At 38.3% G+C, this 24539-nt stretch overlaps 1 protein-coding gene across 1 annotated transcript in view; it reads left to right on the forward strand.

The window, feature by feature from the left end:
• The window catches only part of LOC125233570 (guanylate cyclase 32E-like), a 221132-nt gene that overhangs the window by 139067 nt on the left and 57526 nt on the right, over positions 1 to 24539 (forward strand). The window contains exons 15-19 of the mRNA XM_048139626.1: positions 4699 to 4857; positions 5935 to 6073; positions 6669 to 6860; positions 9542 to 9596; positions 21381 to 21521. Of these exons, the coding sequence (XP_047995583.1) occupies positions 4699 to 4857; positions 5935 to 6073; positions 6669 to 6860; positions 9542 to 9596; positions 21381 to 21521 (686 nt within the window). The remainder of the gene's footprint in view (positions 1 to 4698; positions 4858 to 5934; positions 6074 to 6668; positions 6861 to 9541; positions 9597 to 21380; positions 21522 to 24539) is intronic.

A 24539-nucleotide genomic window follows, 5' to 3' on the forward strand; every position in this document is an offset into this window, starting at 1 on the left:
TAAACCGCAACAAGTCGAACTTGTTAAATTCACAATGCAAATTTCTCTCAGTGTAACAAGGATAAGGTAAGAAGGGAAGGGTAAGGTGATAGGTAGGTAGGCGCGTCAATGAAACAAGACGATACGGTATGGACTGACGTTTAATGCACAGATAGTAAACCCCTATACATAACAGATCTGACACGGGTAAAAATATGAGACCTGGGTGGCTAGCCGAATGGCACAATCGCTCACGAAACGCTCACGAAACGAAGCGCTAGTAGATATCTATCTCTATCGCGCTTGCGTATTGGCGCGACAGAGCCAGCGGCGTATCGCTTTCGTTTGGCGTCGGAGAAATGCCATTCGGCTACGGGGCCAGAACACACTAACATCGTGATTTAGGGGCAACATAGTGGTCAAACGGCTGCAGAAGAAAGGCATCGACGTCACTAAAGCTATTAAGGAGGAGTTGAAACAGGTAAGAGACACAAAGCGAACGAAGGTAAGAAGGAGCTAACTCGGATAAAAAAATATATAAATAAATAAATAAAAATAAATATTGGGGACACCTTACACAGATCAACTTAGCCCCAAACTAAGCAAAGCTTGCACTATGGGTGCTAAACGACGATATAGATAGTTAAATAGATAAATAGGACCGCGGACAACGAAATGCTCACGAAATGAAACTCTCGTAGATATCTATCTCTATCGCTCTAGCGTCAATGGCACGACAGAGCCAGACTACCTTTCGCGGCGTTTCGTGTTCGTTTCGCGTCGCAGAAATGCCATTCGGCTACGGCACCAGAGCAAACTAACATCGTAATTTAGGGCAACATTGTAGTGGCCAAACGGCTAAGAAGAGCATCGACGTCACTAGAGTCATGAAGGAGCTAAAATAAGTACTTAGAAATACATCGTAGCGAGTTGAAGGCACTCCACCATTATGATTGGGGGGTAACATTGTAGTGGCCAAGGGGTTAATAATAAAAAATAAAACATCTACGTCATAAAAGCTATCAAGAAAGAGCTAAAACAGATAAGTTTTTTTTTTAGATTACAGTGCATTTAAAGCTAGTGGGCAGCATGTGGCCATATGGATATGACCACATAATATAAAAGGTCGTATATATAATCTTTGCAAATTACACGTGCGAGTGTAACTCGTGTCGATTTAAAGCCGTGGCCTTTGGTCGTGTTGTAATTAATCGTATCGTCCTTAATGTACCTTACATTGTGTGTAACCCGGGGCGTAAGAATATAGCAAACTCGAGTCTTTAAATTAACGATTCGACTTCACGATTTAACTATACCCTCGTTTGCAATACTTAAGTTACGCCTCATGTTGCTATTTTATATATTCATTCCAAAGTGCAGCTGCGGACGGTCATACAGACGGATATGGTAAAGCGATAAAGCTTTTTAAATAAGGTTTTTTGCAAACATTTCATTTTTGGAACAAGCTTTTATCGCCGACTGTAGGTACCTTTCTTTCAACAGTCATATCTGCTGCTTTCCGAGGCGTTTCTAAGGGTCCCCCCACATCTAGCGTCTCGCGAGCGTCGCGTCGGGCCAACTGTATGGAAAAAGACGTCGCGTCGACGCGACGTCGACGCGGCGTCAGGCTTTGCCCATACAGTTGGCTCGACGCGACGCTCGCGAGACGCTAGATGTGGGGGGACCCTAAAAACCCCTTACTCGATGGGTATACGACGTTTCATAATATAGTTCCTATGACCACCTTTCTGGTCCATCATCAGATCAGCTCCATGATGCCATAATATTGTATTGTCACGTGATTTATATATGTATGCAAATTTCAGATCAATCAGAAACCGGGAAGTGGGTCAAATTTAGCTTCTACGTTTTGATCCAAACTAACATACTAAGAAGGCAAGTTAAATAAAAGCTTGTAAAAATGGGTCTATTGCTTTGAACGGTCCTTCAGCAAATTATCATAAATAATACGCATTATTTTGAAGTATTTTACGAGTGTTTTTGGTTAAAGTGTTGTTCATAACACTAGAAACGAAAACAAACAAGATATTTGTAAGTATAATTCTATCATTATTTTATTTTTGTCACCCACGTGTATAAAAGATGGAAAAAGAAAATAAGTTTTCACCACACATTTTATCCACAAGGGGGCAAAGTAATTTCATACGAATTTTAACTCGATGTCTTAATCTGGCTGCTAGATTTTACCTATAAATGATTATTTTGAATCATAAATATTGAATAAAAAGAACTAAAAAAGTTTTTATTGAGAAGTTGTTTTTACACCGTAAACGAAATTTTTCATAATGTTTAATATCTAGGCTTACCATTTTTATTGTACCATTATATTTAGTTTTAAGGCTTCAATTCAAACACAATACCTGTATTGTTTTCTTTGAATAAATATATGATATGATAATAAATTGATAGATTTCATTTATTTTGATGTTTTATAGTCAGTACTTTTTTTCGTGTTGGTGTGGTGAAAAATTTTGTGTTTCACTCGGTGGCAAAGTTTGTTTAACCTTCGTGCCTTGATTCCACTTTTTGAACCACTCGCTACGCTTGCGGTTCAATTTTGGAATCTTTCGCTTGCTCGGGTATCAATATTGGCACGTGCGGTTAAACAACTACTTTGCCCCCTTGTAAAACAAATAACTAAAGTACCGTCGGTACTTATTTATTATTTCACCTTTTAGACGTTTTCTTTTCAATAAGGAAGTTTCAAAGTGTGTCTGAGATGTATAATATTAAGTACCTTACCCATTTATTATCATACCTCTATAATTATCGTATCTAGAGCTAATTGTAATTCATCTTAAAGTTCGAATCTTAAAGATTGACACAGAATTTGGATTTAGCACGGAAACTGGTTCCAAAGTAGGTACTTTTGAAGCAGAAACTTTTAAAAACTTGGCAAAGTTGGTAATTGCGCAAATTCTAATAAAAAAAACCGGCCAAGAGCGTGTCGGGCCACGCTCAGTGTAGGGTTCCGTAGTTTTCCGTATTTTTCTCAAAAACTACTGAACCTATCAAGTTCAAAACAATTTTCCTAGAAAGTCTTTATAAAGTTCTACATTTGTGATTTTTTTCATATTTTTTAAACATATGGTTCAAAAGTTAGAGGGGGGGGACGCACTTTTTTTTCCTTTAGGAGCGATTATTTCCGAAAATATAAATATTATCAAAAAACGATCTTAGTAAACCCTTATTCATTTTTAAATACCTATCCAACAATATATCACACGTTGGGGTTGGAATGAAAAAAAATATCAGCCCCCACTTTACATGTAGGGGGGGTACCCTAAAAACATTTTTTTCCATTTTTTATTTTTGCACTTTGTTAGCGTGATTGGTATACATATTGGTACCAAATTTCAGCTTTATAGTCGTAACGGTTACTGAGATTATCCGCGGACGGACGGACGGATGGACGGACGGACGGACGGACGGACGGACAGACAGACATGGCGAAACTATAAGGGTTCCTAGTTGACTACGGAACCCTAAAAAGTTTAAAACGTTTGAGAAAAATTGCGCAAATTGTAATGACCAATGAAAAATGTTAAACATTCTTTAAAATTTTCCTGAAAATTGAGTGACCAGACCAAGTCGACAACAGGAAATTTGGAAAAATTTCAACTCGCAACATTATAATAGGAGCCTTTCTATGTAAATATTGCGGTACATAGATCATTCCTCTCATAAACTTGTTTTGGGCAATCGATTTAAGTGTACTACCAAAGTTATGAAATAGTTATTTGTTTTACAAGGGGGCAAAGTTGTTGTTTAACCGCACGTGGCAATATTGATACCTGAGCAAGCGAAAGATTCCAATATTAAAAAGTGGAACTTTGCCACCGAGTGAAACACAAATGTTTCACCACACCAACACGAAAAAAAAAACTAAATAATAAAACGTCAAACTAAATCAAATCCATCAATCTATTCAATATTTATGATTACATCAATCTATTCATCATTTATAGGTAAATTCTACCAGCCAGTTAATACATAAAGCACAGAGAACCTCCTATAGAGTAGAAATCTTGTATATTTTGTTCGCGATACGAGTCACCAGTGTTTGGGGTGCGAGGAGCGGGCGGGGAATGTGTTAAGCGCGCTGTGATTGGCCGTTTCAAGGACGGCGGGCAGTCGCGCCAGATGAAAAGGGACAGAAGTATGACTGTCCCTCTACTGACGCGTAAGTGGCCAATGTAAGTTGACCTATGCCGGCTCTGAATAAATTATAAATATGACTTATTTGTGGAATGTAATGCCGTCTGTTTTTAAATTTAAGCTTCTTGTTACCTTTCCACACCATTTCACACTACAGGTGGACATCTTTAAGGCATCAAAATACCCTTTTCCAATTTTTTAGTGCGAAAAACACACGCTGCTTTCGGGTCTGTTACTTGGTCGATACTGATCGGGCACGGCGAGCGCCCACGCTTATATCAGTGCAAATACTAGGAAGGCTGGCGACCGCGAGTCGTCTTGTAATGGATGTCTATAGGAGTTGGTCTGTGACATAAAGTTAAAATTTGTATGAAATTACTTTGCACTCTTGTGGATAAAATGCGATTATGCTACCTGTTTTCGAGTAGCAAAGTAAGCCTTTACCATTTGGTGTGGTAAAATTGATTTATCAAGCGTTTGTTATTAATAGGTGAAACTTGGTAAAAGTACCCTAAATTCTAACCAAAACATTTCCTCCAGATTCGCGAACTGCGCCACGAAAACATCAACGCATTCGTGGGTGTGTGCGTGGAAGCCGGCTCCACGTGCATCGTGTCAGCTTACTGTTCCCGGGGCTCCTTGGCTAGAGTGTTGGCTGACCGAGACCTGCATCTAGACGATATGTTCGTGGCTAGTTTGGTAAGCCAACTCTGTCAGCACGTCTAAGACGATGGATGGATTTATGGGCACCGTGTCAGTTTACTGTTCCCGGGGCTCCCCGGCTAGAGCGTTAGCTGACCGAGATCTGCATTTGGATGACATGTTCGTGGCCAGTTTGGTAAGCCAACTCTGTCAGCACATCTAAGACGATGGATGGATTTATGGGCACCGTGTCAGTTTACTGTTCCCGGGGCTCCCCGGCTAGAGCGTTAGCTGACCGAGATCTGCACTTGGATGACATGTTCGTGGCCAGTTTGGTAAGCCAACTCTGTCAGCACATCTAAGACGATGGATGGATTTATGGGCACCGTGTCAGTTTACTGTTCCCGGGGCTCCACGGCTAGAGTGTTAGCTGACCGAGATCTGCACTTGGATGATATGTTCGTGGCCAGTTTGGTAAGCCAACTCTGTCAGCACATCTAAGACGATGGATGGATTTATGGCCACCGTGTCAGTTTACTATTCCCGTGGCTCCTTGGCTAGAGTGTCCAACTGAGACTTGCACCTGGAAGATATGTTTGTCACTAGTTTGGTAAGAAACCAACTCTGACAGCACGTCTAAAACGATGGGTCTGTTTCTCTCACGGCTCGATGGATAATGTTAGTGGATCGCGACTTGCACTTGGACGATCTGTTCGTAGCCAGTCTGGTAAGTAAATAACATTGAATTCCTTACTTGCGTGGAAGACAGCTCCACGTGAATCTTATTCAATGTTCCCGTGCCCTAGCCTCGGTGGTGGCGGATGGCGACCTGCGCCTGAACGATGTGTTATATGTTCATGGACGTGGAGAAGCTTAATCTGTCAGTTAGGATGTCATCCATGGCCAGTAATCACATAAGTAGTTACTGGCAGTTTTTCCGGAACTTGGATTCTTCTAGTGCTACCTAATCATAGATCTATAGGTAAACACAGCGCAAAAGTGATTTAAAAATTTAGGGACCGTGAATGGTCCGAATAATGTACCTAAATTAGTTAAAATTGGTCGAACCCTATTTAAAACAGCTTCCTTCTACCTACTTTCCATATTCATGCAATTGTTTGCTGTTTCTGCTAGGTGGCGGATCTACTACGAGGCTTAACATACCTACACGATTCAGCGCTTGTCTCGCATGGGAACCTTACGAGCAGCAACTGCCTCGTGGACAGCCGATGGGTGCTACAAATTGCTGACTACGGACTTCATAATCTCAAATGTAAGTTAGATAACTAAAAAATTGTGGGGTTGACGTCAACTGATTCTGTGCGGATGGCACGGCAGGCAAAAGTTTTCGAAAATAGAATAGAAGGCGGAAAAATGTAACATAGATACAGTGGGGTAAACTCGCCTCATTCGGTGATACAAGCTTTGAAGTACTATTCCGAAAGACGATTTTTGGTTGTTTCACAGAACAGAGACTTTGTTCCACATTTACGCAAATAAAGCTTAGTAGAAAGAAGATGGAAAACAAACATGAAGATTTTATTGTTTCTTATCCGACTATTTGTAGTACTACATTTTTCTTCGTTCAAGATTCATCGAGATCTCCAATGATAAGCGAATAATTCGCGGATGTCTTTTCTTCCTAATAGCGTAAACCTCTACCCTCTGCGAGTCAGGCGAAGAGGAACAAACCACTGATCATATATTGCGGCGCTGCCTCTCTATTCTTATCCTGGTACAGCTTAGGATCTGGTTGCCCTAATACCACACTCAGTTTTCTGGCTTAATGATCTCAAAGCTGTACACTGATGCCTAAACAGGCATGCCATATAATTAAATAAATAAGTGACCTAATAATTTGCCCACAGACGGTTGCGCAGACGCGGAGGACGCACTGCGCATGGAACGACGCATGCTCTGGCGCGCACCAGAGCTGCTCCGAGACCCCAACCCCCCCTCCCGCGGCTCGCAGAAGGGGGACGTGTACTCTTTTGGCATCATCCTGTATGAGATACTGGGGAGAAACGGACCGTGGGGCGACACCAATCTGACTAATGCTGGTAAGACTCTTTAGCTTCTTTGATGGAGTGAGAATGCAGTTACGTGTGTGAGACTGGCCGTTTCTTTCCCCTTACTCAGCGATAGGGCCAGGGGGGAAAAATTGGCCCTAGCCAAGAAACAAACTCTGTCGTGTCACCCCATTTTCACCCTCTTTGCCGTTCGTGAAAGCGCGCTGGGATCGAAGTCATTTCATCACATGTTTAGCTTGCACGACTATTCAAACACAATTTTTGATGTAAGTACGCGCGGCAGACCGCATGCTAAGTATAAGTCATTTATTAATTTAACACAAATAATATGAGGAAAATCGGATTTAGTCCATTCATTGTGCTTCCAAAAGACTTTATGCGCGAAAAATCTGTTCAAATGATTCAATTGAAATGAGCTCACTTTTACTAAAACTGGGTCAATTAAAACCTAATATTCAATTGAAACTTAAAATGTAGAACCAGACATTTCCATTACTCGAAATCAAATATATCAGGTATACAAAACGTGTGTACGAACCAAATTCTGGAAACTCATTTTATATTAAACGTTATTCGTTTTTTCATTTACCTAACTAGACGAGGCATTGTAAATGTTAGTGGCATATACCTATTTACACAGTGTTTTTATTGAATTCCGTTAACTTCTGTATATAGTTAGGTCCATTATAGAAAACAAAATAACGAAGTATTTTTTTTAATTCTTCTATTTATTTCTAAAAAACACCATACACCTGCGATAGGTGTTACATCAATTGCTCTTGAAAAACGGGCTTTGTGTGTTCGATATGAGATTGACATATCATAGTTTTGCACTGAGAGAAATTTGCATTGTGAATTTAACAAGTTCGACTTGTTGCGGTTTATCCGTTTGAATCAGCCAAACGTATGTTTAAAACAATATGTGTCAGGTTGTTTTTATAAAATCGACTTGTTGATTCAAATATATTGCCGATTCAAATGACAAGTAGCTTGTTGTTTGAACCAAAGAGCACGTAGGCGCTATTTTAACCAAAAAAACTTGTTGAACGAACATGAAAACTGGTTGTATTTTCTCTCAGTGTGACACTTACTTAGTAGAGCCTTTTCGCCTTTTGTACATTAAGTTGTTCTTTTGTGCAATAAAGTTTAAATAAATAAATAAATAAAATTAACTATGTCATTCTGTTTCCTATAACGAGGGTTTACTGGTGAAACCCGATAAATGAGATAATTTGTCCTTGAAATAACAACATTGTAGAAATTGCACATAGTTCGAATTTCAAAAACCCGTTTGCCCAATTTATCGGGTTTCACCAGTAAATCCTCGAAAATAACTAGACCTAACTATATGCCGAAGTTAACGGAATTCAATAAAAATACAATGTATATCTCAGAAATTACAAAACCGATCGGAATATTAAATTATATACATTAAACTTATAATATTTACTTGTTTATATTGACCGGGACATATACGACGACATTCTTGATTTTTGTCGAGCTTCCGATATTTCGACGAAGTTACATGCATTGTGACCACGAAAAACAGAGGAGGCAGTTTTTTGTAACTGCGTGCGTCGAAATATCGGGAGCTCGACAAAAATCAAAAACGTAAACACGGTCAATTGATATAAAAAACCTAATGAAACTAACCGTGAATCATTCAAAACTCTTGATGTTTATAGTTAACATAGAATATCTACTCAAATATGCTTATTTCTCAACAACAGTTATTTGTTTCACAAGGGGGCAAAGTTGTTTAACCGCGCGTGCCAATATTGATACCCATGTAGGGGAAAGATTGAGCGGTGCAAGAGTTTCAAGGTACGTAAGTTAAACAAAGTTTGCCACCGAGTGAAACACAAAATGATTCACCACACCAACACGAGGAATTCCTCGTACAGCACGTATCTGAAAGGTCACACTGAGTAAAATTAAGAAACAGCAATTTTTTTGGAATTTCGGAGTTTGTCAAATAGTAAAATCGCTGTCTGATCTAAACTTTAACGGTTTCACGTGTTTGTTACATGTTGTATTTTGCTGAATTACCTTTCCTTTATTCATCACTAAATGAAACGCATTCCAGCAATTCTTATACTGACCACTTACCCAAGGTCACAATCACTTCGCAAGCTATTCGTAGCTATCTCTCTTTATCGCTCTTCTGGGTGCGTAGCCAAAGACACGAACGCTTACGATAATATCGTTATCGCAACTAGCTATCTCTATCGCTCTTCCGTATTGGCGGGTGTGTGAAACACACCTAATTATTAAGTCCTAGCGTGTAAAAACTGCTTAAACAGATCTCTCCTCCTGCGTGTGGCAACACTGAAATCCCTCTCTCTGAACGCCGCTCTGTGGCATAACACACAAAAGTGTAAGAGCTTCATTATAAAATATTTTAATACAAGATTTAATTTAACATAAAGGTTTTATTATTCCGAAACCTTTACAGCGGGATAGAGCTAGATTGCGTTTCGAATGTTACGATCTGCGTGTAGTGTCAACGTTTGTCATTTCAGTTTTACCAGCTGTAGTGTTGCGACGGACTGCGTTTGAACCGCCACGTACTCCAGCAGCGTCAAAGACTTTGAAGACGCCCGTCTCATTGAGCTTGATACGAAGCGTCAGATACGGAAATCTCGGCCGAAGCCCACCTATAATTACACCTACAATGGTTCTGGTCAACTTTACTGCCCCACGTGCGACAGAATTTTCAAGACCAAGTTCGGCTTTGCAAGCCATATCCGAGCACACGCTCGTAACGTAACTAGCTAGGGTCGCCGTTGCCGGATTACGGCATGGATAGCTATATATACTCCAAGTAGCGTCAACGAATGTCACTTTGGCTAGATCGGCTGGCAGAATTCCAAGCTAATATACGATCAAGGAAGATCTGAAGATATTTGCCGAAACTATGTTATTACTTCCGTTTATTGTTGTGTGGGATGTGGAATGCTGAGTTTACAGAAACTCACATCAACTTCTTATTATACGAAAGAATAAAGTGATCAAAAAGGCTTTAATCGTCAGTCTTATTCAACTTTTTGACACGCAGAAAGGTATGAATCGATACTCCTGCGTTCTGCCATCTGAGCCATTAACTCAACCAAGTCAGCGAAATTTCCCATCGTTAGTCCGTTTTCACATTATCCGATCCGATATCGGATGTCAAAAGGATTTGAATAGAAAGGTAAGATAAGATAAGATACATTTATTGATAAAAAATTTATTAAAAAATTGTAATATTCAAAAATCTTATTTACAGAAGAAGAAAAATCCAAGATGGCGTCTGTACTGGACATCCTATACAGTACAGACGCCATCTTGAATTTTTCTTCCTATCGGATCTCATAATGTGAAAACGCACTTAATGTCAATGGGACTTGTCGGCAGATCCTGCTGCAGTCGTTGGCGCTACTTAGACGCCGATTGAAATGCAGTTTGGCCTTATCTCGCCGACACGGAAGAGCGACTGAGATAACTAGCTACAATTACCCCTACAATACCTAAAATTATGAATGAATTCATAAATAAATTCGCCATGCACTTTTGCAGCTGATAGTACATACACTATAGCGACTTCTACCGTAAGACCAATTACCTACACTTCTTAAACGACAGCCGGAGTTCCAAGTCATATTGGAAATTCACCAGTTACGATGCGGGTCTTATTTTTGGAGCCCTTCTATGTATATGACGATTAAGGCACATACTTATCCCCTTATTCATAAAAAATGTTATTGAACTCATGAGTTAAAAAACCGTTTTATCCCTTACATATTCCTTATATAAGCCAATCCGATATATAAGTCAACATGACAGATAATGACAAATGATTTTTAGCTAATTCAGATTTATAAAGCTTTTATGAATAAAATGTAAAAAATTAAATATTTCACGAAGCAAAAAATAATACATCGTAAAAACCGTTTGTTATTTTATAAATACCTGAATAGCAAGCACCTATTATTTATGCATCAATCAGACCAGGCCCCGTAGCCGAATGGCATTTCTGCGATGCCAAACGCCGCAAAAATGCAGTCTGGCTTTGTCGCGCCAATACGCAAGAGCGATAGAGATAGATAGCTACGAAAGATATAATTATTATTGTGAGCGTTTGTGCATTCGGGTACGCACACAGTAAGCTTTTGTGTATTTTATAACATTGGGTTCGTTAAACTACTCTCGTTATTTGCACAATAAAAGCTGAGTCGACGTTATTTAAATAGTACGTTTTTGTATATTTTTGAAAAGGTATTTATTTTAGAGTAACATTTTGCACGTAGGTAAGTTTAATTTTTGCACAGTGAAAATTATTCATTGTATAACACTTTAAATTCACGCGCTTTGTACGGTCACGGACTTCGGTGGTCATCCACTTTTAGGTCATTTTATACTGAAAAGTCATAGCTTAACTGTGACTTGTCCATTATAAGATGAGCTAGAAGTAGATCAACAATTAAAATCCGTGGCTGTGCACAACGAAACGTTGACAAAAAGGTAAAATAATAAATAATGTTAAGAGGATACGGTAGCGAAAATGCTAAAATGGAAAGGAGCCTCCCTTTCAACTTGGGAATTTTAGTTAAATATACAAGTGTTCATGAAATAAAACTATGGAAACGGATTAAATCGCGTATAATGAATTTAAAATACATCCCGACGTTCATTATACGCGATTTAATCCGTTTCCATAGTTTTATTTCATGAGTAACTATCGCGGTAACCGAAGACAATATTATATACAAGTGTTATTAACTAGATTTATCGAAAAAAAAATGTCCATTAAGAACAACTCAGTCAAAAGATATTTCAAAAAAATCTTTAAAATCGAGGTTCCGCTCTCGACTCTTTCCTCCTTCAAAACTTAATCAATCGGAACAAAATTTGAGAATCTGAATAACAATGAAATAATCTATGTCGGACCGTTTAGCTTTTTTGGTTAATTGTTACCAATCTTGAGTATCACACCTTTTTTTGCGCCACAAAGAAAAAGGCCGTTTTTGGAAATTTTTGATTGGCTCTAGAGTCTTTAAAAAGCAGAATATCAAAAAAATCAAAACGGTTCGACACAGATAAAAATAATAACAATCTGTGTTGAAAAAATCATTGCTCTATCTTCAAAAACCAGGGAGGAAATAGTCGAGAGCATTTGTATGGAGAATTGACCCCTACCGTATTGTCTTAAATAATTTCGTTCGACCTGTGTGTGACTTTAAATATTATTCGTTGTATTACAACAATGCAAAGTACCTACTAGTTGTTTCTTAGTATACATTGTATACTAAACTACACACATACATTACACACAGTATACATTGTATACTTTTTAAAGACTCTACATTGTATACTAAGAAACAACTAGTAGGTACTTTGCATTGTTGTAATACAACGAATAATATTTAAAGTCACACACAGGTCGAACGAAATTATTTAAGACAATACGGTAGGGGTCAATTCTCCATACAAATGCTCTCGACTATTTCCTCCCTGGTTTTTGAAGATAGAGCAATGATTTTTTCAACACAGATTGTTATTATTTTTATCTGTGTCGAACTGTTTTGATTTTTTTGATATTCTGCTTTTTAAAGACTCTACATTGTATACTAAGAAACAACTAGTAGGTACTTTGCATTGTTGTAATACAACGAATAATATTTAAAGTCACACACAGGTCGAACGAAATTATTTAAGACAATACGGTAGGGGTCAATTCTCCATACAAATGCTCTCGACTATTTCCTCTATACTATACATATATTTAATGGAACCTTACATTACAAATAAGATCACCCGAAAACGTTTCTTTATATGTGGTATTTTATTTAAATTACTTTTATTCGATCCGTCTGGGCTATCCCGCCGAAGCCCGAAAATAACATTTGTCTGATGGATGATTCTCCTGAAACCACTTACCTTTTTTGTTGGCGAAGGCGTAAAATGCTTTAAGCATTCTTTTATTGTTTAAAAGCATGAGGTATTTCAGGAAAAAAATATAGGTTAAGTCTAAATCCAACTGCCCCCCAGTCGAGATTTGCCCCGCTGTACCTTGTATTAATTTACCGATCAATAGGTAGTACGCAGCATTATTTTCCGACCAATACTAAGTTACAGCACCCGTTCATTTAACCCTTAAATGCATGAATTTTTCTTTTAAAGAGATATTAATATATGTATATAATGGTTTTCTGACTCTGGAAAAAATAATAAAAAAAAATTTAAAAACGATTTTTATACTAAATCAGTGTTAGAAGATAAATAGGCCAAATCTTATTTATATAAATATATCGTAATTGGTAAGTTTTATTTAAAAAAAATACTACTACCATAGAAAAATTAGACTACAAAGAATGGGAACTCCGTAGTCCAATTTATATGTTTGACTCGTAAAACAATAGATGGCATTACTATACTCTCGCGACAAATGGTATTGTTCAATTCACGAAATAATTTCATTTAAATGACCCAAGTCGTAATATTTAAAAATTTGGAACTTGATCATACAACATTATCATTATATAACACCGAAATTTACAAAAACAATTAATTATTTTTTTACCAATCGGGTACTTGAATCAGGTTCAATTCATGGTGTTTTGTACGTTTGATGACTAATAGCAAACATTATAATCCGGTAGATGGCGCGTATGCAAGATGCACAAAACTGCATGCGCTGCATGCTAAACAAAATTGCCATATTGAAGATAACAGTTTTAGTATTTGTTTTGAGTTTTTAATAATATTTTATTCCAAGATAGTTCTAAATTACCTTGGACGTACATTCCAGAATAGGCAAAATATGCTACGTAAAATATTACAACACTAAGTGCGTTTTCACATTATCCGATCAGATATCGGATGTAGGAAGGATTTCAAAGGCGAAAATCGAAAAAAGGCGGCTTAAATATATGGGATATCGGTCCTACATCTGATATCGGATCGGATAATGTGAAAACGCACTAAGACGGAAGTATTACTTTCTGATTATTTTATTTTTATTAGTATAAAAATGTTTTACCACAAACAGCTACATATATGTATATCAGCACGACAGAATCAGGTGGCACTATAATCAAAATGAGACAAAAGTTGTCAAATGATTTACGGATTTTTTTTATACTACGTTGGTGGCAAACAAGCATACGGCCCGCCTGATGTAAAGCGGTCACCGTAACCTATGGACGCCTGCAACTCAAACAGTGTCAAAAGCGCGTTGCCACCCTATTAGAAACATATACACTCCCTTTTGCTGTGTTAAGTACACAGCAAAAAGGAATGAACAAGTTCTAAGGAGGGTTCGGGTAGCCGACGACTCAAAGGACAATAGACGGAACAAGTTAGTTCCGTAAGTGCTCCCGTCATCAACACACCGCACCCTCGTTGAGCTCTGGCACCCTTACTCACCGGCAGGAACACAACACTATGTCTAGTGCTATTATTTATTTGGGGTATTTTTTACATATCGAATATTAATGGGGAATAAAACAATATATTTGTGGGATATTGTTATGCCTCGAATGAAAACCCAGCAATAAACAACGAATAACTTTTAATTAAGCAGCAAATAAGAAATTAACAGATTTTACTAAATTCTTTCACGTTCGATCGCTCATCGTTCAAAACTGTTCTCCCATCGCCTTTCACACCTACTGTCATTCTACTATCATACAACGTTCTGTTTCACGCCATCACCTTACGTTCCGATCCCACATTCTCGGCTGTCCTGCTCTCATATCTGCCTTCAGATGGGCATTTCTCAGTGTTTAAATTTTTTTGTTTTCGGTGGCAACAGTTTTACATGAATCCTGTAAAGAGTCACATGAAATTCTGTCAATTTAAATAGAAGTCGCGGATTTCTACCAGAAACAAAGAAAACTCATGCTACGCTTACGGGGTTCGGGTACTAATGCTGCCACCGAAATCAAAAAGTTGAAACACTCTGAGAAATGCCCAGATATACTTCAACGTTCATTCATCTAACTACATCTCATTCATTCAACATTACATTTCAACATAAATTGAAAAACATCCGACAATATAAGCATTAGATATAAAAACAATGACTGTAACAACTTTTAGCATTTTACAACACAACAACATTTTAAATATTCACCAAACTTACTAAACTTAATAAAGTAACAAATCAAGTTAACTTTTAGGCACCAAGAATTTCTTACAAAGTTAAAGTTTCATCTTCACAGTACTTCTGAAAGCTCTTTTCTTTAATGCTTTACCTCGGGCAAAGGTAATATGTATAATAGGGTTACCAAACGTCTGTCGCTGCAACTGCCACTTGCTAATCACCTCTGCTCTAGATGTCGACTTCATCGGGTAGGGCCACACACACTTGGTGAACGCATCAACAACTGTAATTGTGTGATCGTAGGGCTTCTTCGTCTCAGTGAATGCCCTTTTCCTTGTTCTCATAGCAAAATGACCATTACTATGCACCTTATATGCAACTTCCTTCCCCATTACCTTAGGCACCACCGTTTGCTGTTGGTCTCCTTTGTTTGGCATGCCATTTTCCAAACACAAGTCATTATAGTCACCATCTTTCAAAACTTAATTATTAATTAAGTAATTTATCTATGCCTATATTTGACATCTTAGCTGTGTAATTTATAAAATGTAATAAATTGACTCAATCCTTGTGTATATTTGTAATGAATTATTGTGTAACAAAGTATATTGACATTATATTGTACATACTTTAAATAATTGTTAAATATTGCATGCCTTGCTTGGTAGAACATAAGAACTGCTTTTCAATGTTATCATCTTATGTAATCTCACTATGTTCTTGCAATAAACGATTGACTATTGGCTATAAAATCAGCTGTTTAGTCGCATTGAGCTCTTCATTTCGCCACAGGGATATCATCTTTCAGAGTGATCTTGAGCTCGATCGGCGCTTCCTTAGTCTCCACCGGTTCATACTCGACAACCAAATGCTCGACGTTTTCCTAACAGTACCATCGCGATCAGAAACAGTGAAGTCCTCACTCACGCAATCCACTTTAAATTCGTCGAAAGAGTCTTTGTTGATTAGGTTATATCCACTGCCAGAGTCTATTTACGCCTGCGTTTCTACGTCACATAAACTTTAAAGGTTTTTTTTTAGTAGTTTTCGTCTTCATATCATCTACAATATCTACATTATCGTATATTAAGTATTTTGTTGCAATGTTTACATCGTGCCGACAACTGTTTCCGCCATGTTGACAGCTGTCTCGTCATTGGCCAATATTCCAAATATGACCGCTTGTCGACGAATATCTGTCGCCGCGGACTGCTTTACCGATGGAGCCGCTTGCTGATGATTCGCCTTTTCTCCCGAGCCATAGGTGCAACACTGCTTTACCGACGGATCTGCGCAACCAGCGTGGTCGCGCGATAGACGATAAAATATCAGGCCGTCCCTATCGCACTTACAAATAGTGCGATTGGGACGGCCTGCTATTTTATCACTTATCGAGCGACCATAATTGCTTGCCGGTCTTCGAAGGACACTCGCTGAGTCGCTGCTTATATGGTCATAAGTCATAATAGACGGAGAGCTGGCAGCTCCTTTTGCTGTGGGCCACCGTTTACGAGGTATTGACGAAAAACGGAGCATGTAATCGATTAAAAAAAACTTTCTTACTAAATTATCCATTTATATATTGATCCTATCGAAAAAACGTACATAACCTTTCTTGTAGGAAATTAAAATATGACGTCCACGTAGATATTTTCTGTTTGGGCCCCAAAAAATTAAATCTTTAAAAATTCATAGCTCGATAAAGCCCCGCCCCTTTAGCTGCCAGACTTGCAGACCTGATGTTGGTCATGATTAGAGAAGCATCTGAGCACCTTTCCAGGTTGCCTCAAGGACCTACTCTAAAATCCTGCCAGCTCTTGGACCATAATCATTGCAAAAAAACACTTCAGTCCTTTAGTACATGATCCTCTTGACACGGCGGCAAGTGATTGGAGAGTCGAGTAGGTAGATAGGTACTTCCCTATGGGCCTATCGGTTTTATAAACACACATACAACAAGTAGGCGCGAACAATTTATACTTACTTTTCTATGATTCAACTTCACGTCATATTTTATTTTTCTAATATTCAATTATATATAAAAAAAGTAAAAAACAACAATATAACTGTTTTTCAAACATATTAAAAAAATCCGGACCTGGGTCTCGAACTCGGGATCATAGACGTGCAAGTCAAATACATTAACCCCTAAGCCAAAAAACAAGGAGCCGCCCGGCTCAAAATATTGAATCGTATTCATATAAGGTTACTCGGCAATGTAATTAATTATTATCTCACTAGACGACACTTTTAAACATTGAAAATAGCGCCATCTGTAAATAACTCGAAAACTAAGAGGTACCAGCGACGATAACTCGCGTTAAGTAGGCCGTGTAGCGATGTACTGAGTTACCAATCTTTCTTGATTTATCTATGAATTGGATCGGCCTGTTCCTTAGACCTTGGTCCTGTTTGGGAGTGGTCGATCTCATGCTATATATATGGTTGTCCTGCATGCTAGAAGGATAGATCTGGTCTACGGCTAGCCAAGGAGTGAAATTCCTTGCCAGCGGCTGTATTTCCGAGTAGAGATGGGTAGTGAGTAAATACTCAAGAGTAAATATCGAGTAAATACTCAGTATTTACTCAAAATACCCGTATTTACTCGTTTTTACTCAAATTGGTGGGTATAAACTATTTAGCGTGCTGAAATGGAAATACAAATTAGAAATATTGGTGTATTTTATTATCGGCTACTAAGTTAAGTAATCAAATTTATATGAATTTTATTTTAAGGACGTGCTCTCCATACATGTAACTATTTTTCACAAAAATAAAATTCAGAAATTACCAGTGTATTATACATCATCTGATAGGTCTTTAAAAATTAATTGAATGTTTCTAAAAAAGTTTTTTAATAATATGAACAGTTTTGGAATAAAACGATAATTAAGGCCGAAATAATGTTTATACCTTTATAACTTTCGGATTCGTTGTTGGAAAAATATCCAGAAACCGTCAAATTATTGCCCATATAATACAAAACACAAAACTAGTACTTTAAACGTCATCAGCTGAGCCATTTTTGAGTTTTCTTTAGAAAACCCTTAATAAAAGGTCGTAAGTGCCACATTAACAATCACTTCCGAACGTCATGCCGTTAACTAGAACATCAATTTAATTTAAGTCTCATACTTTTACTGTAAATACCTGCTTTTTTAAAACAAAACTGCTAACTAAACATTATCACTATTTTTTTCTCACAATGATTACCTCTTTTTCGACAAACTAAGACTCCCATAAGCTTCTAATAATATAAATCTCATTTATACATGTCCACACAGTTAAAATAAACACGACTAAGTACTTAAATCTCATTTTTTAAATTATTTTTAGGTAACAGTTTCTACTCACCCAAATGAGTAAATACGAGTATTTACTCGGTGCTTTGAGTAAATTACGGGTAAATACTCAGTATTTACTCACCCCTACCCATCTCTATTTCCGAGCTCAAATAACCCTTCAAATCAAGAGTGAACAGGAATCTTCTGGGCAAGCTCACTCCATCGTAGGCAACGTCTTTGCCTTTGGCTAGTCTGTGGTCAAGATTAGCACATTTATAATTTGAAAAAAGTCTCAGACCCAAGCATATGCATACTGGCATGTATTTTATAATGAAGTAGCTCTTACTCTCTTGGTTGGCTTGAGAAAAAATAATGCAAATAATATGACGAGTAAGGTTCAAAGTAAATGAATAATCACATAATTTATCCACAAATGTGTTACCGTTTTCCACAGAGGATTAATAATGAAGGTTACCTAATCCATTTAATTTCACTGCAAAATTCCGTGTGGAGCTGTGTTTAAATAATGGACCTACGTCCCTCGGGCTATTCAGCGGTTACGCCAAAACAAAGTTAAGAAATCCCTTATTTAAAGACTCATTGACACATGCTGGCATATGATCACACGTCTCTTTCTAATTGTATTTACGGCATAAGGACGGGTTCTATGTCGCGGACATATCTCATGCGAATCGTATGGTGGCCCTGCTGTCATGGGTACTTTACCTTTATGTAATAGGTACTTGACCATTTTGTGTCAACTAACGTAACCTAAGTACAGTACAAGTAGACAAGTACCTGCTTGAATATACCAAGTGTGGCTTGCAAAGTGAAAAATAAACTGTAGCCTGTACTCCTCAAACTTTAATATACAATTTTTTTAAATGAGCAGGCACACTGATATTTTATCCCGCCAGGCGGCGCCTGTGCAAGTGCCTACTGCCTAAGCATGTCACTGTCATTCATATATGAGAGGGATAGAGAAAAAATATCATCTTCTCGCTTTCACATATGAAATTCTTTATCTATGTAATGGACTAATAAGGCGGCGCCATCTATCATAACCTTTGAGTGTGCCTCCTCATTACGAAAGTTTTAAACTTCCCATTTATTTGTACAAATTATTATTATCTGCAATGTACATTATCATTGACGCCATTTTGTAGGTATGTAGGCAGAGCACAATTAAGGCCTTGAAAGAAACCAATCTTGTGATAGGACACAAATCCTACAGTTGACTTTTACGACACCCACAGGAAGAAAGGGGGTGGCGAAATTCTTAGCCCGTCACCACACGTGGCAAAAGTTATATTTAGGGCCGGTTGCATCAAACCGTCTGTCATCATTAAAGCGTTCGTTAAATTTTACTGTATGGGAAGTTCCACAGACGTCTGCTGCGTGACGATGATGTGTCTGTCAAATGTGGTTGGTACAACTGGCCCTTAGTCGCTAAATATGTTTCGTGTCACATATATCTGATCCTGTATATCGTCACTACTTTGAAAAAATCTCGTATTCTCACGCTGCTCCTCAAAGTTAAAACGCAGTAAGTCCATATGCATTCCATACATACTTACTACAATTTTCTTTTTATTGACAGACGAAGATACAAGTTTTTTTATAAGTAGTGACGATATGGTGAAAAACTTAAGAAAGTCACCTGTTGTATGTGTGAGTGACGTGTTCGAATAGGCGTTTGTTTTGTTTGTGTTACTAATTTTAAATATGTGTTCTCAATTCGAACACGTCACTCACACATACAAAAGGTGACTTTCTTAAGTTTTTCACCTAGTGCACAAGAGTATATTATGTTTATTTAGGTTATTAATTTATGTAATTAAGGCAGAGGGACATTTGCTCGAAGTACATTAGCGCGTTATGACTGGAGGTAATGTAGCGTCAATAATCTTATCGTGAATGCCTACGCTTACGCGACCTTTTATTTATATAATATATCTCTGACCCTTCTCATTTTACAGACCGCTACTAGGCCTACTTAGGTCCTGTAAATTAGATACTTGTAACCTAAAATAGCATCACAATACAGCGTGTGTATTCCACACGGCCGAATATCTTAATAACGATTAGTATCGGACCTGAGGAGCGTAACTATTTTTTTGATACATTTCATTTGTATGTAGAACGTTTAGATTGGCGTCACTTTCTGCCATTTATTAACGCAAATAGCACCATTATTAATACCTTTACTAATGCGGAATAGGCTTGTGTCGTTCACGAACTGTGAACTGTTAGGAATAAAATCCCATCAATGACCGAAATGACCTGAATCTTTCCGTGCTCTGAGAATCGGTCTTTGCTCATTTAGTTCAGTATAGGATTGGCGAACGCGAGCGGTTTGGATCAAGAACGAGTGTGTGACTGCGCCGACCGAGAGCGAGAGCTACTTAGCAGAGCAACAAAAAAAAGTCAAGTTTTCATATTAAACTTCGGTTACTTACAACCTTTCGGCCCGGAATGTTACTATCTGTTGACTATTCATATCATTTTGACACTATTTGGTCCCATTCGTTCTGATCTTTCCGACCGCAGCGCAGTGGTCACTGATCTGTCTGAACTAAATGAGCAAAAGACCTAAAAGAGCGAACTAGTTCGTGGGAGCGATTGAACGAGATCGGAGCGCTCCGATCAACGAACGAAACGGCACAAGTGTAATGCGGAACTGTCGCAAATCCACCGCTCCCGACAAATTCTGAGAACAGTAATAATTATCGTTATCTTCTCTTACAATAATTACAAGGAACACAATTAAAAGCTTTGCCTGACTTTGGCTGGTTGATATTTATTGTGTTAAAGATATCATTAAAATACCGCACATTTTGTGTTTGCCAATACCTGGTGCCGTAGCCGAATAGCATTTCTGCGACGCGAAACGAAAAAGAAACGCCGCAAAAAGTAGTCTGGCTCTGTCGCGCCAATACGCATGAGCGATAGAGATAGGTATCTACGAGCGTTTCATTTCGTGAGCGTTTGTGCCGTACGGCTACGTACCCTGAATTGGCGCGAGCAAGAATCCCGATAACTAAAGGGCATCATTCAAATATTTATCGTCCTGATGTCAGTGTTCGTCTAAATTATCCTGCGAGCAATACTTCTTATACGTCGTAAAACCCTCCATAAACTTGAATCATAAAAATATAGTAACGAATTTGTTTACTACAGGAAAACGAACATCTTTGACAACATGTTGGCGATGATGGAGAAGTACGCAAGCAACCTTGAAGCGCTGGTGGCGGCTAGAACTGAGCAGTTACTGCAGGAGAAGAGGAGGACAGACGATCTGCTGCATAGAATGCTGCCCAGGTAACAACTCCAACTAGGAAGACGGGAGTGAGCAAGTAAACCGGAGGCGCTGGTGGCGGCCAGGACGAAGCAGCTGCTACAGGAGAAGCCGAGGACAGATGACCTGCAGCATCGAATGTTGCCCAGGTGAGAACAGCTCCAAGTAGGAAGACGGGTGAGCAAGTAAACTGGAGGCTCTGGTAGCGGCCAGGGAGGAACAGCTGCTACACAAGTGGAGGACAAACGATATGCTTGATCCAATGATACCCAGGTGAGAACAGCTCCAACTTAGATAACATATTGGCAATAATAGAGGAGTGTAAGTAACCTAGAGGCACTGGTGGCAGTCAGAACCGAGTAGCTGCTACAGGAGAATAGGAGGACAGACGATCTGCTGCATCGAATGTTGCCCAGGTGAGAACAGCTCCAAGTAGGAAGACGGGTGAGCAAGTAAACTGGAGGCTCTGGTAGCGTCCAGGGCAGAACAGCTGCTACAGAAGCGGAGGACAAACAATTTACTGCATCGAATGTTGCCTAGGTTAGAATAGTTCCAACTTTGTTTTTTGGACTTTCGTTTCTTGTAGAATGGCGGATTTCAAATCACTTTGCTTATTTTCATCATCTTTGCTTTTCAAAACGGCTTTTCACCCCATTTATTCACAACAGGCTAATTTTTTTCTGCTAGGTGGGATCGAATTAGCACTTTTCTTCTGTGCTAAGTGCTGTTTCACGCCCTAGTTAGAATAGAAAAGTTGGCCTAACTTTTCTATTCTAACTAGGGCGTGAATTTTGTCTTTTTGATATACGTACCTGCTATTGTTTTTAGATTAAATCTATACGAGTCACATTTCCCATGATAGCAAAATCGTTTCCATCTTGAACGTTAAAGTTAAAACGTTAAATCCCATTCTTAATAACATAAGTAGGAAAAAAAACTGTAAACCTAAAACTCACGAAAAAACTTAAATTGTCAATAACTTGAAAACGATGCAACTTTTACTGATGTTAGGTTGGCTGGAAACCTTTCGGGCTAGTCTACCTCCAGTGTCAAAGTGGCGTGTCCTTTTTGGGACACTCTGTATATGTTCCGTCGTCAGTATTCACGGATAATAAATGAAATTGTACAATTTCCAACGTTAATTTTTTATGTGGCGGCAATTAGCAACAGCAATTTGGATAATTGAACTCGCTTTTCAGACTTGCTTTATTATTTTAATAATCATCGTGTCGGTAATTAAATTAAATTTAATTAATTAAATTAAATTAAATTAAATTAAATTGGAAGATATTATTTCTTCTCTAGTGTTAGATTTCAATCTCCATTTCCAGTACACGTGTTTGTTCTCCAAAAGTAACAAATTTAAACGATAGTAGGTACTTTGTCTGTGCGACTCACCGCAATCCTCGAAATTGGAAATTGCGTAATCTGTCTCTTTGACACTCTACTCGTGTAAATTTCGATTGTTTTTGGTTGTTGGTGATTAAAACTCAAAGCCTTATACATGTCATGAATAAATGACACATTCACGAAGCTAATTTTCAATAGACACAGCTCCGTCCCATATTCCAAGCACCAAAGTTGCAAAAAACCTCAAACGTCGAAAGTAGGTATGTCACCCTTGGTAGTATCGTTCATATTTACGGCGTTTGGGGCTTCGCCTGATGAGCTATCTAAACGCCTCATAGATGCTTCTGGTGACCAGACTGCTGGCCAATAGTTAGCTCAGTGGATCAGCATTGCTATTCAGCAGGACAATGTGGCAAGCTTTCTGGATACCTAACCTAACTACGAAAAATTAGGTATTTTTTATGATTTTTTTTAATTTAAGTCGCCTAGCACTCATAGTACAAGTTTTGCTTAGTTTGGGGCTAAGTTGATGTGTAAGGTGTTATTTTTATTGATTTAAGTGTTTTTACTACATATAATTTAATGATTTTTATTTGTTATTTCTGATAGTAAATATAACGTGCTTAGTGGTTTTCACCTAATTAAGATACAAAAGCGGGAAAAAGGAAAATCGGAACGGCCGTAGGGAGAACAAAGGGAGTGTTTTAATTTGAGGCCACTCGTTTTAATTTAAGTCAACACAAGTTACAAACTCCCTCTTGGCACGAATACTACGTTTTACAACACAAATGACTCTTTGAAGCTTTGACATAAGCTCATAAAGAATTAGCGCCATAACGTACTTTAAAAGTTTCGTGTAAATGTTACGCAACTGTAGTTTAACATTGTTCATTTTCATTTATTATCTGTTATCATTATCAGAGTTTTTGGCGCAAGGTCAGACGTTAGCGATCCATGGAGTCGACATTAGCCATAAAACAGAAGGAATGAAAAACTTGTTTAGGCCCCGTAGCCTAATGGCATTTCTGCGGCGCTAAACGCCACTGAAACGCCGCAGAAATGTAATCTGGCTCTGTCGCGCCAATACGCAAGAGCGATAGAGATAGATAGCTACGAAAGATATTATCGTGAGCGTTTATGTATTCTGCTTACCTTAACAAGTTTTAAAATGCCTTAAAATTGTTGTTAGCTCAAAAGAGTTACTACTCTATAAAATAATTCTTAGATGATAAAGACTTGTGAATATTTAGAATATAATTATGTAGGTAATTATTAATTTATAGTTTGACATGCATGCTCTCAAATTTGTGTGCCGTAAGGCGCCACATAGTGAAACTGAACTGAAATGTAATGTAACAACTTGTACATAAGTTGGACAAATAAATGATTCTGTATTCTGTATTCTGCTGCGCACACAGGTCAACCTCCCGAGAAAGGGCACTGAAGCTTGAGGAATTTCATGTTTTCTGCCTGCTGTGAGTGCAGGTGTGAGTTTATGCAGATAAGCGCTAGTTTGTATTGACTCAAGTAAAAAGTTTATAAGTTCAAAATACTGCGCAAGATCGGGACATTATGCGTAGCTGAATGCACAAACGCTCACGATAATATCTCTTTCGTAGCTATCTATCTCTATCACTCTTGCGTATTGGCGCGACAGAGCCACACTACCTTTCTGCGGCGTTTCGATTTCG

This window comes from Leguminivora glycinivorella, chromosome 14, assembly GCF_023078275.1.
Source record: "Leguminivora glycinivorella isolate SPB_JAAS2020 chromosome 14, LegGlyc_1.1, whole genome shotgun sequence".
Classification (NCBI taxonomy): domain Eukaryota; kingdom Metazoa; phylum Arthropoda; class Insecta; order Lepidoptera; family Tortricidae; genus Leguminivora; species Leguminivora glycinivorella.